Here is a 17,039-nt window from a genome sequence, read left to right as displayed (position 1 = left end):
GCTGAACGAACGCGGCGGCATGACCCATGAGCACAAGCCTCGAGCGAATCGCTTGCTTACTAGCATGCGGCCGTGCCAAAAATAAGTCGGGAAACCCAACCGTTATTCTCTGGTGAAGTCGGACCGGACCATCAGATGTTCACGAATACGGATGTATTCGCTGCCTAGCTACGTGCTACTATCCCGGCTTTCACGAACACGGATATCAAGTTTGCATATGGGGAATCGTTCTAATAGCAAGCTAGTTGTCGCTGTTGTTCCGGCATGTCTAACTTGACCCGAACGTTCAACTACGCAAGCACTGTATTTGTAATTCCGAAGGTCGTTCTACCCTCTTCGAATGGCAGCCGGAAACCGGTCCCTAGACCAAGGCCCCGACGCAAGCAAAAGTATATTCAATGCATGTAACTTTCCTTCTGCGCAACGACAACAACCAAACTCGTGAGGGTATGTAGATTAGATTAGATAGACGTGTCGGTAGGCAAGGCCCGTCTTCTCGGTTCGTACCACACGGAAAGGGAAGAAAAAGATGCGTTGGCCCAGGACGGGAGGACGGGCGGCCGCGTGTTGAGACATCATTGACTGGTCCGTCGTCTTCCTCCTCAAAAAGCCAAACCCGAAACGATAATTCAAGACAATTTAATACGGCTGCTGCTGTGCACCCCTCGACGGGCGAATTGCTTTTTGGTTTGACGTTGTTCTTTTTCTTCTTTCTCGTTCTATGTCTTCTCTCTCGCTGAGAGCGATATATCGTCGTCTCGCAAAATCTAAGTAAATGTAGACGTCCACCACATGATACAATAATACCCTAGCAAGTCCACCCATATACTGCTGCCGGGAATGAAACCCCCTGCGTCTTTTTTCCCGAGCAGGCCCTGTCATATCTCTACTATATATGTAGATAGCGTGATGACGACGACGTCTAGATCTTTCTCTCTTCCTCTTTTCTTTTCTCTATCTCTAATCTACAGACGGTCCAACAGACCACGGCTCTCCAGCATCAGCACGATCTGGTGCACAATGGCGCGAACCGTCTGCTTCTCAAAGTCGACCACCAGGTCGGGCTTGGCGGGTGCTTCGTACGGGTCGTCGACGCCGGTGAAGCCCTTGACCTCACCGGCGCGCGCCTTGGCGTAGATGCCGCGCTTGTCCGTCTTCTCGCAGTACTCGAGCGGCGTCGCGACGTGCACGAGGTAGAAGTCGCCGTACTTCTCGACGAGCTCGCGCGCGCTCTTGCGGTCGGCCTCGTAGGGGGCAATCGGCGCCGCGATCACGGCCGCCCCGGACCGCGTCAGCTCGCCCGCCACGAACGCGATGCGCTGGATGTTCTTGCTGCGGTCCTCGCGGCTGAAGCCCAGCTCCGACGAGAGCTCGTGACGCACCGTCTCGCCCAGCAGCAGCGACACGGACCGGCCGCCCTGCTGGTTCAGGGTCACCTGCAGCGCGCGGCCGATGGCGTCCTTGCCGCTGTTCTGGTAGCCCGTCAGGAGGATGGTGAAGCCCTGCTGCGACCGCGGCGGGTGCGACTCGCGCAGCACCTTGACGACCTCGGGGTAGGAGAACCACTCGGGGATCTCGCGGCCGCTTCGGAGGCGCGAGCGCAGCTCAGTGCCGGAGATGTTGAGGGTGCGGGTCTCCTTGGGGATGGTGTCGACGGGGGCATACTCGTCGCTGTCGGGCAGGTAGGTCATCATCTGGAAGGGGACGACCTCGATGCCGAGCTCCTCACGGTACTTCTCGACAGCGTACTGCGCGTCGTAGGGACCGTAGAAGTCGACACCCTTGCTGTTCTTGCCAGGTCCGGCGTGGTCACGGCCAACAATGAAGTGGGTGGCGCCGTGGTTCTTGCGGATAATGGCGTGCCAGATGGCCTCACGCGGGCCACCCATGCGCATGGCCAGGGGCAGAAGACCCAGGACACCCATGCCGTTGGGGTATCGAGGCAGAAGAGCCTTGTAGACACGGACACGGGTGAAGTGGTCGATATCACCGGGCTTGGTCAAGCCCACGACGGGGTGGATCAGGACGTTGGCGCCATGCGATCGGGCGGCGCGAACGGTCAGCTCACGGTGAGCACGGTGCATGGGGTTTCTGGTCTGGAAGGCGACAACTCCGGGTCCAGCCGAGCTTGTCGAAGTGTAACCGCAGCTCAGCGGGTGTGTCTGCATAGCGATTCTCGTCAGAACAGGATCCTACAGCACAATGACCGGCAAGTCGGGGAGGGGGAGATAATCATTAGACTTACATCGAAGATCGACAAAGTCGTAGTGCTGGAGACGGTTGATGGCCTCGAGCTTGCCGCCCACGTAGAATTCTTGGGCGGTCTTGTAAAGGTAGTCGACGGCAGGGTGCTCCTCGTCACCACCGAAAACCTCCTTGGCCTCCAAAGCCCTGTTGTTCGGCGTCAGTATAAATACGGTATAAGCAAATCCGCTCGCGGCTTGGGGCATGCTCACTTGTCAGGCTTGTAGACATCCTCTACGGTGAGGATGGCCAAGTTGCGGTCGTCTCGGAGATCGCGAAGGGTGACACGCGCACCGGCCTTGAGACCGGCCTCGTCGATGGTCGCTTGCGACACGTCGAGGGTGATGGGCATAGAGAAAAGGGCGCCGTCGGCAAGTCGGTTCTCCTTTACGACTCTGGAAGGGTTTTTGTCAGCAAAAAATCGAGCAGCAATCGGGGAGCTTCAGGTGTCACATACCCATTGTAGTCGGCCTCGTTCATGAAACCTATGATTTCAACCAGATCAGCCTGCGTTCATCCCATCGCCAAAGCAATGGCTGCCCATGTCGTTGTCGGGATGGCGGGGCATTAGAAATTACCCCGCCATCCAAGTCGACGTGGGCTGCCAGCCAGCGCCAGACTGTCCAAAACTCACCTTCCAGGGGGAGAAACCGCCATTGAGGATCAGCTCGAGATCGCAAAGCTGTCTCTCGCTCAGGACGATGGCGGGAAGCTTCTCGGCTTCCGCAGCCAGCTCGCTTTGCCGGGGAGCATCGCGCGCAATCAGATCCTTGAGGATTCCGCCATGGGGAGGGTTGGCCATCTTAAAGTGAGATGATTTGGGATTATGCAGTCGCAACGAGAACAAGAAGACAGACAACACAACTCGACTGCTGGAAAAAGATGGTTTTGGGATATCAAGTAGAAGAGAAGAAAAAGTAAAGATAAGGGAAGGTTCACACAGATTAACTTCGGAGCGGTTTCTTCCTTTCACTCTAGTAGTCGAGGTACCGGCTACGGAGATGGAGGGGCATTCGCTTTGATACTATATTACAAATGTACCCATCCAGCAGCAGCGGCTTTTTTCACGAGTCGGGCTCTTACGCCGCGTAACAGTTTTTTTCTTTCTCCTCGTACCCCATAATGCCACAATGGGCAATTGGGGGTTCCGAAATCCATTGGTTCTGCTTTAGCCATGATGGCGTGCTCAGGAACTAGCTTGGCGTTGATGACGTGATGGTGCTCTGGGAAGTCAGATTCTGGCCAGATTTATTCTGGATCTTCCCTAGGTTGTTCCCCCTCCAACCCCCAGAATAGGCGAGGCGCGCTTGAATGTAGTGAATGTATTACATATTCCCTCATGGAGTCGCTCGTGCAGGTACTTCCGTATTGCAGTGATGCGCAATGGATACGGCGGGGCGACTCATGTGTGGTATGGAGTTTGCGAGAGTGGGAAAGGCGTGAATCTGATCTCGGCAATCCACCACCACCATTACAGCATCGCATAAGTTGGTACGAGTTGGCATTAGTAAGGCCGACTAGCGGAGATAGCCTTGCAGATTGATCTGCGATATCCGCTTAGCCGGAATCTTTTAGCCGTCCCAGATTGACCGAGCCGCTCCGACTGCCGCGTTGGGAAGCAGTATTTACAGTTTCATGCTTCGAGTGTCATGTTGATAGCTTCGAATGTCGAGTTTCTGCGTCGAGTATATAGGTAGTCGAGGGGTAAAAAGCAACGAGGGACTAGGCGCTGCAACACAATCTGATGCATGCAAGCAACGCTACATAAGCGTATTACTAACGGCCTTCAGGTTTGCTGGACGACAATCCCCCACCTTGCTATCAACGAACGCCTAGCCGCTTGAATGTCTGGGACCTCCGAAGACTCGACCTGTCAAACGTGTAAGAAGCAAATTGCCAAGATATATGTTCAACCACCACCTCGGACGATCTCTTCTTGCGCCCACGTTATCAGCGCCACCCATAGGCAAGCATGCATTAGAGCACCGGCGCTATCCCGGCCGTCACTGGGCTACTGATACGATTCGAAGACGATGCATCGTGCAACATAGCACTACCTTTGGCTTATACAAGCATTACCTAATCTTAAGTTACAATAATACTGAGTTCTATTAGAAAAGGGGCTTTAGTTATTGCACGTTGTCCCAGCATATATACTCCGTTCTTCAAGACTCTCGAGGCTTTACTGTCATAGTGGACGTAGCCCACGTTGTAAATTTTGTATACATGTAGTCCTCCTCCGCTAAATCACTATGCCAACAGTCGCTTGACAGCTCAACATGGGTCTTCGCTGATCTATTTTGGTCGGCTATCAACTCCACAAGCCCTGTCGGAACACAAACGCAACGTACGCGCCAAATGCGTGCAAAATCCTCATTCGTTCACCAGACCACAGGCGTCAAAACCCTAGTCCAGCTCAGGTATAGGCAAGTGATCAACAAGCTTCATCCGGAGCCCCAGCTTCTCCAATGCCTCCATGGCGTTCTTGTCTTTCAGGTCATCCGTCTCCTGCTTAGTCACAAGCACGAAGTCGTGCTTCAACAGCCAGCTACCCTCCTTGACACCATACTTCTCCGCCGTCGCCTTGTCCGCCTTGTCGAGGTCGACAATCAGGCTCTGCTTCACCCCGAAGACGGCATCGGAGGTCTCGTACTTGTCGCCTCGCATGTACAGCGCACTTTTTCCCCCTTCCGTATGAGTCACATGCTACCTCCGCTTCTTTCCGTTGGGGGAGTGTTCGAAGAATAACTTACGTGATCAAGTGATCCCACCCCTCCTTTTCAAACATGAAATGCAAATGCGCCGGTCTCCAGCAGTGGCGCCCCAGCTTCTCGAGCAGCTTGCCGACGGGCCCATCGTGGGGAATGGGGTAGCTGACGGGCTTGATGCCCTTGAACCAGAAGAGGCCCTCCTCGTCGCTAAGCATGACACAACGCTCGCTGGGCCCCTTCTCGTTGCGGCCCGCATGCTGCACGTCGTAGTGGCCACTGCTGTCCGTCTCCCAGATGTCGATCTTGACATCGCGGATGGGCTGGCCCTTGGTGTCCTTTATGGTGCAGATGCAGAGCAGCGGCTCGCCCTCCGGATCCGACGACATATCACCACCGCTAGGCATGGTAGGCGCATCGTGGGTGTGGAAGGGGCCCAGCACCGAACCTTCAGTCGACGTGGGCGGCTTGGGGTGGTTGATGCTGTCTACCAGGAGAGAGAGGCCAAGGATGTCGGAGAGGAGGATGAATTCCTGATTGAATGTCTGGTCAGCATCGTGAGGCTTTTTGGGGATAGCGTAGAAATGCTCGGCCAATGGGCTACCCCTTCAAAATAGACAGCAAACTTACATGGCGAACTTCGTTGCTGATCTGCCCGCAGCCGACAAGGAAGTTCAAAGCTGCCATCCATTCCTCGCTGCTCAGTCTCGTTTCGCGAGCAAAGTCATGGAGATGCGTCACGAGACGAGTCATCAGGTAAACGAGCCGCTGGTCCTTGCATTGAGAATTGATGCGGTTTGTGTTCGGGGTGATGTTGTCGATGGTCAGGTCCAGCAAGGGCGGCGCATTGTCTTGAGAGGCCATTTTGGTCGTCGGTGCTGGGATACCAATAAATGAAATCAAGAGTAGAGGAGACGATACTAAAAGCAATATAAACAAGGCTTGCGAATGTCAAACCGAGAAGACATTGAGAATCAACCCATCTTCAGTACTTAAGGTTGCGGTCCTAGAGTATGCCCCGACGCGGACAGACCCTTATGTAAGTCTCAGTAATGCTGTGTCACCCGCGTACCAACAGGACGAGAGTCCACATCGTATCCATTGCCCGTGGCCTGCTGGGGACCGGATAGACTGCATGGCGACGTTGGCGAGACACGCTAGGGGACAACAAAGCCCCGAAAGCGACTGATCCTCGCGATTACAGAGGTTGGAGAATTGCCAATTCGGACAACCCATCAGCTCACCTCCCGCTCACACAAGTTCGATTTGGGCCTTGGAGGCGCATCCCGAGTGCCATTTGCGTGGGGATTCCAATCCAAGTGAGGGGCTATTCTGGAGCTGCTCACGCTATTTTGCTTATCGTCGGGATCAAACCTCGGAATGCGGGGTAGTTTCTGCATGGCCGACCTGGTCACGTCACTGCTGATTGATTGCATATCGATTGGTTAAGTACTGAATCCCGGCCTTTAGTAATTCCATAGATATTCCTCGACGTCCCGTATGTCATGTGGGTGTAGATGCTGATTTCGTATATTTGGCTTGATAGAAGAAGAGATTGGTATAATTCATCATCGTGCCAATTGGTTTGATCGACAGGGGAAAACGCTAGATCAAATAGTTGATGACCAACGGCGGAGTCATGATAGACTCCTGTCACTGACGAACAAAACGGACCAATAGAACGTTCCCGTTACGGACGTTACCGGGAAGGCTTTTTGCAGTGTTGTGGCACCACACTGCTACTCCCAAACCTGCGCGCGAGTGCCGAAAATCCTTAGGATAGGAGAACTTGAAGATAAGATGTATGAAAAGACCAACCAGTAAGAATCTAGACGGCACCCAAGAAGAAGAGGGTAGGTACATGTAGTTGGTAATTGGTTGGTAACGCTGTTTTCTCTGTAATCGCAGCACGTGCACAGACCCAGAACAGCTCGGTCGTAGACCACCAAGAAATATTCACAGCCCAAACGGACGCTTAGCGAGCGTCAAATCTCCTGTATGCCCAATCAAAACAAATCCGTCCCTTGAATAAATTTCAGCCCTACCTGTCCTCGACATTGATCGCATTTCTCACGTTGCATCGACGTTCAGTATTTGGCAAGTGTTTACAAAAGTTGGTAACACCGTATTTTCATCATGGCTCGACGCAACCACAAGGACCATCTCAAAGAAGCCAAGCCCAAACCGAAAAAAGAGCAGGTGAGGTCGCCAAGTACCCCACTCTTCCAGAGTTCCGTACTGATACCGTAACAGAAGCTTGAGACTGCAAGTGGCTTTGAGGATGCCGCCAACGAGCATGAAGAGGCCGCTGGAAAGTGGCGTGCCGGCGACGCTGCCAAGTCCATGAGGTTCTTCCAACGCGCCATTGATACTTACGATCAAGGCCTGAAGGCGTTTCCCAAGGACCTGGATCTGGCCTACAACAAGGCTCGCATATTCCTTGAGGTCGCCGAATATCCTGCACTGCTCAGCCAGCTCCGCGAAGCGCCGCTCGACTGGCTGCAAAGGGGCTTGGAGGCGCATCGCTATGCTCTGAACGTTGATCCAAACAACGCCGACACGCTCTTCAACACTTCTCAGATCTTGACCAGCATTGCGGAAGAGATCGCCAATGACGACGACGTCTCTGATGAGGAAGCCTTCAAGGCGCTTCAAGAGGCGATGGATTTGCAGCAAAAGTGCTTGTCCATCCAGGAAGTGAAGTTACAGGAGACTCTCGCGCAGCAGACACTGGCAGCGGAACAGCCCGCGTCGCAGGAAACAGAAATGGCAGGTACAAGCGCCAGCGCCGAGGCTTCGACAGAACAGGAAGCTTCTGGTGAAGAGTACCAGGATGTTACGGTCATCGAACCTGTTACCCACGAGATTGTCATCGATACACTGCTAGTGCAGCTTAGGACTCTGACGACATTCTGCAATGTTCGCAGTGCTTCTCCAGAGACTCTGAACCCGGCCTGGCTTCAGGGGGCTGAGGAACGATCGAAAGAGATCTTGTCTAAATTGCAAATCCTGTCGAAAGACCAAACCCAAAAGCTCCCAGAGATTGCTCTCACAAAGGCGGTCTTTTCTTCTGCGTTACTCGAAGTCGGATACAGATCTGGCAACCTCGATGCGGCCACGTACAAGGCCGAACGAGACATGGCTTTCACGATACCGGAGCTCGGACTCGAGAACTCCCATGAGGCTCTCGTTGCTAATGCTCGCTCCCTGATAGCGCTCAGCTCAGCACTGTCAGAGATCCAGTTCACAGACGCCCAGTCTCTGGCCACTCTGCGCTGGAATGCATTGACAGAGAGCATCAAGACCCTGAAGACGGCCTCCGAGGTACAAGGCATCGACATTGACGAGAAGTCCATAAGCCACATGCTGCGAGGTGACTGTTCGTTGCAGTTGCATAACCTTCGATACGTACCGTGGTCGCACCAGTCTGCCGCCACCAACGCTGCCCAGAACCTCAAGAACGCAACGGTCTTCTACCGCAACGCGAAGGCGCTGTCGTCAGACGTGGAGCAGAAGAGTGTAGCTGGTTTGCGATCCGTGGTTGCTGAGTACCTATCTACTTTACAGGAAGGCCAACTTGCCGATATTGGAGCCATTATCAAGTCAAGCGCTAGTGACCCTGCATGGGTCATGGAGCAGTTGGAGGACATGATGGCCGATTGTGTTCTGCCAGCAGGCCTTTTCGAGTAAAAAGGGGGGTTATGCTGCGAAACCCATTCCAGAATCGCAAGAAGAATAGAGTAAAATAAATGAAAAAAGCATAGCTCGAACGATTGTGAAAGTGGCGAGGACCTTTTCTGTCGCTGAAGTAACGTGGTTCGCTTCGTTTGGGCATATGCCAAAGGGTAGAGAAAACTATTGACAAGGGTATATATTCAGTGACAACTAACTACAATAAAAAAGGAACATGACTGAAGCTTTTTCTCAAGAGGAACGCCGACGACTAGCATTGCTTGACAATCCCGAGCCGTCATGCTATATTTCCACCACCAACTTCTTCGCCGACACACCCCTTCTCAGCTTATCCAGCGTCGTCTGCACAAACTCCAACCCTTTCCCCACCACCTCCGGCTCGGGCGCCGCCACGAACCGCCCCGTCGCCAACGCCCGCGGCAGAAAATCCTCGTAGATCGCCTTGCCGACCTCGTTCCCCTCGAGCGTGGTCCCGACGACGACGTTGGACTCGATCCCGTGCCGCACGCTCTGGACCCACAGCCAGACCGAGAACGACAGCATGCACCAGATCCGCGCGGGCAGCCCGGCGTCCTTGTCCTCGGGGGTCGCGTACGAGACCCGCGATAGGAAACGGCGAGAACCGTTCTTGGGGAGCTGCCGCAGGACCTCGACACAGCCGCGGCCGGCGTCGCTGCCCATGGAGAGGGCGCCGACGACCGTTTTGCCTTGGCAGAACTGCACGATCTCGGCGACGGCCGCGGCGGGGTCGCGGTAGTCAAAGGCCGCCGCCGCGCCGAGCGATTTCACGAGGCCGAAGTTGCGCGGGGAGCACGTCGTCACGATTTCGTAGCCCGCGGCGCGCGCGAGCTGGATCGCGTTGCAGCCGACGCTGGTCGAGCCGCCCCAGATTAGCAGTGTTTCCTTCCCTGCCTTCTTCTTCTGCTCCTCCCCGCCCTCCTCGTCGGTGGCGACAACGGGATGCCGCAGCGCCAGCTGGTCTTTCTGGAAGAGGCCGCAGCTCGCAGTCGAGAGGGCGAGGGGCAGGACCGCGGCGCGCTCGAAGGACAGGGCGTCCGGGATCGGGGAGACCATGTTGGCCTGCAATAGCACGTAGTGCTGGAACGCGCCCATGGCGGGGTCGTTGAACTTCTTCTCGGACCCCAAGGCCTGGCCGACGACGCGGTCGCCGGGGCGGAACCTCTTACTACTCGAACTCGTACTCGTACTACCCGCCGCCGCCCCTCCTCGCCAGAAGATCCGCAGCCGACTTCGACGACGGTGCCGGCGACGTCGGAGCCCAGGACGTGCGGGCACTTGACCCAGCCGTACAGGAGGCCGCCCAGGTCCTGCTTGATGTACTCGATGGGGTTGACGGCGACGGCCGCGACGCGGACGAGGAGCTGGTTTGGGCCGGGGGGAGGTGTAGGGGGCGGGTTTGACGGCCAGGGGACGGACTTTTTCGCCCATTAGGTAGGCGGCTCTGTTTTCTGGCATCTTGTAGTGTTTACGGTTCGTCGGAAGTGATATAGTGGATAATAGGTAGGTATGAAACACTTGGGGGTAAAATGAGAGGAATGACACTTCAATGTTTTCCTGAAGTATTGTTATATAATGTATTATGTTACTGCTTATGCTATCCTGGCTTCATAGGCTGACTTATATACTCCCTCATTGTGACAATCAGTTCTTTTTAAGGTTTGAACGGCCGCAGGACCTCGAACGATCGAGGTTGGCAATCGTTGCCCCTCGGGATCGCGAGGGTCTGCATAATGGAACAGTTCTGTGTAAGCCTGGTGGAGCACATGGGGATTCGCGAATGCGAGCCTGAGGAAGCTAGTAGCCTTGAATGGCGGGCGAATATTCCCTCCCGTGGCCATGGGACGTTTGTTCGCATCCATGAATAAGTCGTGGCCTTAGGCGGACGGCCCTGTCAATTGCTACCTACTTGTGTTCGCCCGTGTCGGGATTCCAGGTGCGCCTGATAAGGTGAGTTGCCTGGCTGGATTGGGCCGCTACGTCATGACTTTCGCCCTATACGGATCACGCATATCGCTAAGAGCACATACAGCCGCATCCATCACATGACCTGCCCGAGATGCAAAACATACATGTCAGTTTGCGCCGCCATCGCCTGGGAGTAGGTATGCGTAGATCTAATTGGGTGCCATGCTCATTTGCCGCGTAGCACCAGCTGTGGCTTCGCGGCACATGGCGACATCAATGCGCTAGAGACGACAAGCACCGGGATAGGGGAAGAACAAATAACAGTTAATGAAAGCTCTACTATATAGGAGATAAGACAAATCACAATCCATCGAACAAAATCCCAACAGACACCGCGCCGCGTGTCCTCTAAAAATGACCGACTTGTAAAAGGAAACCGAATAGAGCCGGAGATAACCCGTCCATGCAATGAATACAAGGATATTGCCGCCGCAAGGAAACAAAAGTCTATACCCATGATAGTACAATACAGCACCATGTATAAACCCATCCTTCATGTTATGAAACAGGAGAGAACAGAAGGCAGTAACGATCGTGATAGCATCAAAGCCAACTTCCAGGAGGAGAACCAAACAGCGCTTCTTCCCAAAAGTGCCTCCTGATGTGCAAGGGGGAAATGCAGGATAAAACCACCGAACACCTTGTCTATGCACGAGAACAAGGAGACTATCCGTACAAGATGCCGCATTTATAAGTCTGTAAGCCAACCAGTCCTTCCTCTATCCTCTATCCCCATGTGAGGAATGTATAGTTGGTGGTACTGTGGACCCGGGAATCTGTCGATGTCGAACCAGCCTTGACTGGGGCCGTAAGATGTGTGGTGAAAGGAAAGGGAAAGGGAAAAAATAAACAACAAGGGAGAAGTTGAAGTGAGATGGAGAAGTTCGTGTGGCTGAGTGAGGTCGCCTGTGCGTTTCTGTTGTGGTGCAACGCTCAAGTGTCAGACCGTGCAGATGCTGGATGCTGCTGGCACCGAAGCCAACGGCTCAAAGGAGGTCTCGGGGCTAGAGCCCGAGATCAGGATCCATGCGCAACATGCCCTCAGTGGTGTCTCTTTTTGTGTTTCTTTGGCACCTCAACTGTGCAATACGCACAGCGCATGACCTGGCAGTTGGTGCAATAGTCATTGACGGGTACACCCATTGGACCATTGCCACACTGGCACTATAGTATAGTAAAACAGTCAGAAGAGATATTAACATTGTAGTCAATGAGGCGTGCTTACGCAATACCACATCGGAGATGGCGACATCTTGCTGATTGCAGTGAATGAACTGGAATGTATTGTATGAAACAGTGGCTGGTGTGGGATACACGATAGAATGCCGTTGTTCGTCGGAGATGTGTTTGTCTGGAGGGAGGATTCGAAACATTGACGAGCATCATGAGAGTCTTTATAGACAGCACTTACGATATGACAATATAGAGACCATCGGGCACCAGTAAAGCGAGCATTCTGCCCTCATCGTCATCGCGAGTATGCCTTCATCGTCGGGCGGACAGCTATCACCAATCGCCCCATTCAAGGCGACAGAGACCAAGATGAGAGCCCACATCGAGAGCCCAGACTTCCATCGTCACTCGCCAATCAGTCGAAGATTGGCATCCAGCATCGTGCTTGTGGAATCATACCAAACTCCAGAAGTTTGGTTCGACTTTCGGTAGAGCTAGAACAACCCATCAGAGGAGATTGTTCCGTCATTTCTCATATACGGACGGGAGAGCGGTGTATGCATCAATGTCCTTTTGGCTTCGAGAGACCGGGACACTGCCATGAAAAGTCAAGTAAGACACCATCATCGCATGGCTTAGACTTCTGGCATCCCTCGCCAACCAGTCTGAGAGCCCTTTCAGCATCGTCCTCCTAAATGAAACCCAGAGGCAAGAAACACCTCTCGTTCTTCGGTGAGGTAAATCCAACTTATTAAGGGGCGATTATGGTCTGCCAAAGAAACGACATGAGTGGAGCGTCACGTTTTCGTTGGTCCTAAATATTCCGAACGGTCTTGACACTGCCTCTGGTGATTCTTGACCGCTTCGAAAGATCAAGTTCGGGGCAATGTGCAGCGTTGGATTAGGTAAGACCATGTGAACAGTACCCAAGGCAAGTTCGATGCCTCAATGGCACAGATACCAGGTCAGGGTTGACCACGTGTGAAGGAAACGCCACCAAGATAGGGTTATCTTGCAGAATAAAACGCCATAATTCTAGACCAGTTCCTAAAGTGAAGTGGCCTCAAGGAACAGGCAGTGAGCATGAAAGCGACAGCAGGACTTCTTTCAGCATGCGGCGCCTTCGGTGCAGGAATCTTGACGCATGTTGCAGAGCCGCAAATCTGCAGAGCCGCATCACGTGCTGGAAGGCACCCTTTGCGGTGTTGAAGTAGACTGCGGTTTTCTGGGCGTCGCACAGCCGCCTTCATGGTAAGGCTGTCTTCAATCCGTCTTCACCGACATCAGCCGTCTCGCCCACCTTAGGGCGGTCCAAAGGCTTGTAGAGTCATCCAACGGGCCGGGCATCAACAGGCTTGCGATAGGCCCAAATACGGATCATGCGGAAGAGAAGAACCGCTTCGAGTAGCTGCGTGACACTTTTCGAGTTGGAACAGGAAGGGAGTACACATGCGCTTGGATGTGTCTGCTCAGAATGGTACATGCTGTGCCAAGAAATCGATTGAGACGCGCCCCAGCAGGCAAGGATCTGACAGGCAGGCTTACTTCTGCCAGGTTTGAGCAATTCGTCGAGCCGAAGTCGGGGAAATGCTGTAGTAGCAATCAATAAATCGTACTTTAAACTATGGCATCATACCCAATGAACGAGAGAAATGGCACTAGACGATACCCCTTTTCTTGTAAGTCGATCCAAAGAGTAGAAAGAATTATAAGTTGCACATATTCTGCCCAAGAAGAAGTTCCTTTTTGTGTGCTTGGGCATCGCGTTGTAGTTGGAATCATGAGATCTCGAAGCAGTTTGCACCTGTTTGCGGACTGCTACTTGCGAAAAGGTGTATGCCATGCAAAGATCGGTCTCAATGCTCATGTAGAGCTGAAGCTGGAGTCTCGGATTCAGGAGGAGAACAGCGATCTATTATATAGAAGGCTCACTCGCTCTTAGAGCCTCAGTCCTAGGGAATGGACATTTTGAGCCGCAACGACACGCGTGCTCAGGGAGAGCCTCGCCTTCACAGCACACCACGGCGATGGCCAGAAGTCAACACGGTTTCTAGATGCTGCGAAGGACTCACCAAGGCTACCCTCGTCTTCGATGGTCCTGGTTCAAGTGCTCTCATGCTTACTGCCCGGTGGTTGTGTTATCTGACGGTGGACAGGCCATTGTTGAGCATATATGTCCTAAAGGGCAGGGTTCCGAGGCTCTTATCAGTAAGTTGCGTTGCCCTCAGATTGAGGAGATCAAGTTCAGCTCAGAACCGAGTTCAGCGACAGGACATCCTGGGAACGCCACGAGCTGGAAAGGGAATGATGTCCACATCATGTTCCCTCCATGGAACATCCTCCCAGGTAGACGAGGCATATATCAGCCGCATGGGCGAGCCCATTACCTGTTGCTTCCATGTTTCGATAGTTGCATTCACAGTAGGTGTCATAGAACCGAAGACATTAGGCGAGTGCCATGATTGACAAGGCCTCACTCACCCAGGATCAAATTAGTGGTCGATATTGTGCCGCAAGTTTGGAGGGCTTTGCCATACGTTGCCAATGCGGCTCTCAAGGTACAAAATAGTGCAACTTCCCATTGGGTCTCAGGACGCGGGGGGCACGGTCTGCCCAGTGATGGTCCAGCCAATGGTGGATGTTGACATGTCTGAGCAGTCCGTTTGCACATGAATGGCGGGAGGGAAAACGAATCCCAGCTGCCCATTCTGACACAGCGTTCCAGCTATGCGGCGACATGCAGAAGCATGGTCGAGAGTGTTTGAATGCGAAGAAGGAAAAGTAACACCAGACTGCTGCGATGCAGGTTGCCTTAAGTCAATTATGATCTTGCATATCAGAGGCATATGTGCAGAATCTCTCGGTAGATGAGGTCCTAATCAAACGGAACCAGAATAGAGTCAAACCGCAAAAGCAGACTGCCGCGACAGTGGAGTTTTGGCAACCAGGACAAGGGATGAAGGAGTCAGCGAGAGGAGGGAAAAGAAAGGGAGCCACCATCGGAACGGGATATTAGCAGTGGGGGGAAGACCGCCTGGGCTGCTGGCAAGTGCTGGGCTTCCTAGGCTTCCCGGGTAAATCGGGGGGCATAGCTCCGGAAAGCAAGTCCTAGCAGGGGAGTCTACAGGGGAGTTTAGGTGGTGACTGCAACTAACCATCAAACCAGGTCAGCCCGCAGCGTCGCAATCCGTGAAATGTAATTTGGTCTTAATGCGCCCAAATAAGGCCCTATCATACGCCCAAACCAAGACCATGTAATATTTTAAGTATGTAATGTACTGCCGCCCATCCCGCCGCCGCAGGCTCGTTCGTTGTTTGTTGCATTTCTCTGCAGCCTCGCGCCCGTTCACGACGACGTCCCCCGCGCGGAAGCCATGAGCTGGTCATGACTTTTGAAAGCACAAAGGCCGCTTCGCGGTGGGTTACGCGCGTAATTCCAGTCATTCTGGCCGTGGCTGTTGGCTATGCGACCTACGTTACTGTCGCCCGTGTTTGTGGTAAGCTCTGCCCCATCTCTTCAATTGACTAGCGACAGTCGTCCGTGGCGATCCCCTCTCCTTCGTTCTGACACTTATCGTTCTCTTGCTAGTTGACTTCCTGATCCACGACCGACAACAAAATGGCAGCGCCGTCGCCGTCCTCGTGCTGTACTTCCTGTTCATGTTCCTCATGGTAGCGACCTACTTGCGCACGATCATCACAATCAATACCGACCCCGGCTTGGTGCCCCTCGGCCCGCTTGCCGTCTCGCGGAGGAGCAATGATGGGAACGACAAGTCGCACCGCGGAGACGACCTCGAGGGCCAGCCGTACTTTGTAACGCCAGACTCCAATCCCGATAGCCCCGGACTCGAACTGTTCTATACAAAAGATGTCTTTATTTGCGAAACCGATGGTCGTCCCAAGTGGTGTTCCGAGTGCTGTAATTGGAAACCGGATCGTGCGCACCACAGCAGCGAATTAAACCGTTGTGTGTTGCGAATGGACCATTACTGTCCCTGGGCCGGGGGTATGGTGGGCGAAAATTGTAGGTTGCCATGCTTGCTGCTTGAGGTGGGTGGGTAAAACAACCAGCTAACAGACCCAACAGCTTTCAAGTTCTTCGTCCAGTTCACCACATACACGGCCTGCTATTGTGGCATTGTCCTTGGTGCCGCGGGTTCGACTCTCAAGAAGCAGATGAGCAGTGGTAACGGAGTGGATGGCTTTCTGGTTGGCGCCCTGGGGCTCGGAGGCTTTTTCAGCTTGTTCACTTTTATGATGACGATAACATCTCTCCGATACGTCCTGCTCAACATGACCAATGTGGATCTGCTGGGGTCCCGTACCAAAGTCTACCAGCTGGCGGTGCGGATACCGCGCGGAAGCGAGGGGACGGACAGCTATCATGTTATCAACTATCCGTTGGAAAGGCCAGGTTCTTCGTATTCCGCGAACCAACGCAACAACAACAACAACGGCACCAGGGCCCGGGTCAACACCCCGAGTATGGGACATGAAGCGCGAGATGCACTAGCTATTCGAACCTTCGCCATCCTCAGAACGGAGGCCGGCGAGAACCCGTGGGACTTGGGGTACTGGGAGAACTGGAAGGAAGTTATGGGTACCAACATCATTGACTGGCTGTTCCCAATACGGAGGTCACCCTGCGTGAAACACGACCAGACCGAGAGTTTCTACCGCATGGGCAAGATCGTGGACGAAGTGCGCGCGCGGCACGGCATTGCCCCGGACTCGGCTGATGGGCCGGATGGTTTGGAGATGAGATAATTATTTTTGGTTTGGGAAAAAGGGACACATATTAGCCAGGCATATTAACGATACCCCGAGAGCATCAAAAAGGCGTTGGTGGGAATACAGATACCAGAACTTACAGGTTTATAGATGTTTTAATCAGAATACCCCCCATTCATCGATCGACATCGGCAGAATGAGCTTCTCACACTTGAAGATGGCGGAGGGGACAGAGCGCCTCTTGCGGTGTTTAATGGTATATCGAAAGAAGGCCTTCTTTTCTATTTTGTTTTATCTAGCTATCCATGACAAAAGAGATGTCTAAAAAGGAATGACTGACTGGGAACCAGGCATGCCCGTGATCGAAAAGGAGAGACTCGAGCAAACCAGGCCTGCAAATGGCCAAAAAGGGGGAATCCAACCGAACGCCTGTCGTCGCGACAACCAAATCTATCCGTTACCCAGAAGGAGAGAATCCAAAACAAAATACAGCAAATACCA

At 53.4% G+C, this 17,039-nt stretch overlaps 5 protein-coding genes across 5 annotated transcripts; 2 read left to right on the top strand and 3 right to left on the bottom strand.

Moving 5' to 3' along the window:
* Positions 1-965: 965 nt before the first annotated feature.
* PG997_010673 (sulfate adenylyltransferase) lies at positions 966-3,046 on the bottom strand (the record flags this gene model as incomplete). The annotated part of the gene is made up of 5 exons (XM_066814988.1): positions 966-2,148; positions 2,197-2,391; positions 2,457-2,639; positions 2,702-2,751; positions 2,879-3,046. 5 exons carry the CDS (start codon positions 3,044-3,046, stop codon positions 966-968), a joined length of 1,779 nt encoding a protein of 592 aa, XP_066664278.1.
* Positions 3,047-4,650: 1,604 nt separating this feature from the next.
* Positions 4,651-5,816, bottom strand: PG997_010672 (dioxygenase; the record flags this gene model as incomplete). The annotated part of the gene is made up of 3 exons (XM_066814987.1): positions 4,651-4,921; positions 4,998-5,485; positions 5,583-5,816. 3 exons carry the CDS (start codon positions 5,814-5,816, stop codon positions 4,651-4,653), a joined length of 993 nt encoding a protein of 330 aa, XP_066664277.1.
* A 1,272-nt stretch (positions 5,817-7,088) lies between these two features.
* Positions 7,089-8,642, top strand: PG997_010671 (uncharacterized protein; the record flags this gene model as incomplete). Its single annotated transcript, XM_066814986.1, has 2 exons — positions 7,089-7,151; positions 7,206-8,642. The coding sequence occupies 2 exons, from the start codon at positions 7,089-7,091 to the stop codon at positions 8,640-8,642; spliced, it is 1,500 nt and encodes a 499-aa protein (XP_066664276.1).
* Positions 8,643-8,927: 285 nt separating this feature from the next.
* Positions 8,928-10,121, bottom strand: PG997_010670 (uncharacterized protein; the record flags this gene model as incomplete). Its single annotated transcript, XM_066814985.1, has 1 exon — positions 8,928-10,121. The coding sequence occupies one exon, from the start codon at positions 10,119-10,121 to the stop codon at positions 8,928-8,930; it is 1,194 nt and encodes a 397-aa protein (XP_066664275.1).
* Positions 10,122-15,189: 5,068 nt separating this feature from the next.
* PG997_010669 (Palmitoyltransferase PFA5) lies at positions 15,190-16,574 on the top strand (the record flags this gene model as incomplete). The annotated part of the gene is made up of 3 exons (XM_066814984.1): positions 15,190-15,301; positions 15,340-15,831; positions 15,886-16,574. 3 exons carry the CDS (start codon positions 15,190-15,192, stop codon positions 16,572-16,574), a joined length of 1,293 nt encoding a protein of 430 aa, XP_066664274.1.
* Positions 16,575-17,039: the final 465 nt, after the last annotated feature.

The sequence above is a fragment of the Apiospora hydei genome (genome assembly GCF_038363865.1).
Source record: "Apiospora hydei strain CBS 114990 chromosome Unknown utg000008l_segment0_segment0, whole genome shotgun sequence".
Lineage (NCBI taxonomy): Eukaryota > Fungi > Ascomycota > Sordariomycetes > Amphisphaeriales > Apiosporaceae > Apiospora > Apiospora hydei.
This window is presented reverse-complemented; position numbering and strand designations above follow the sequence as displayed.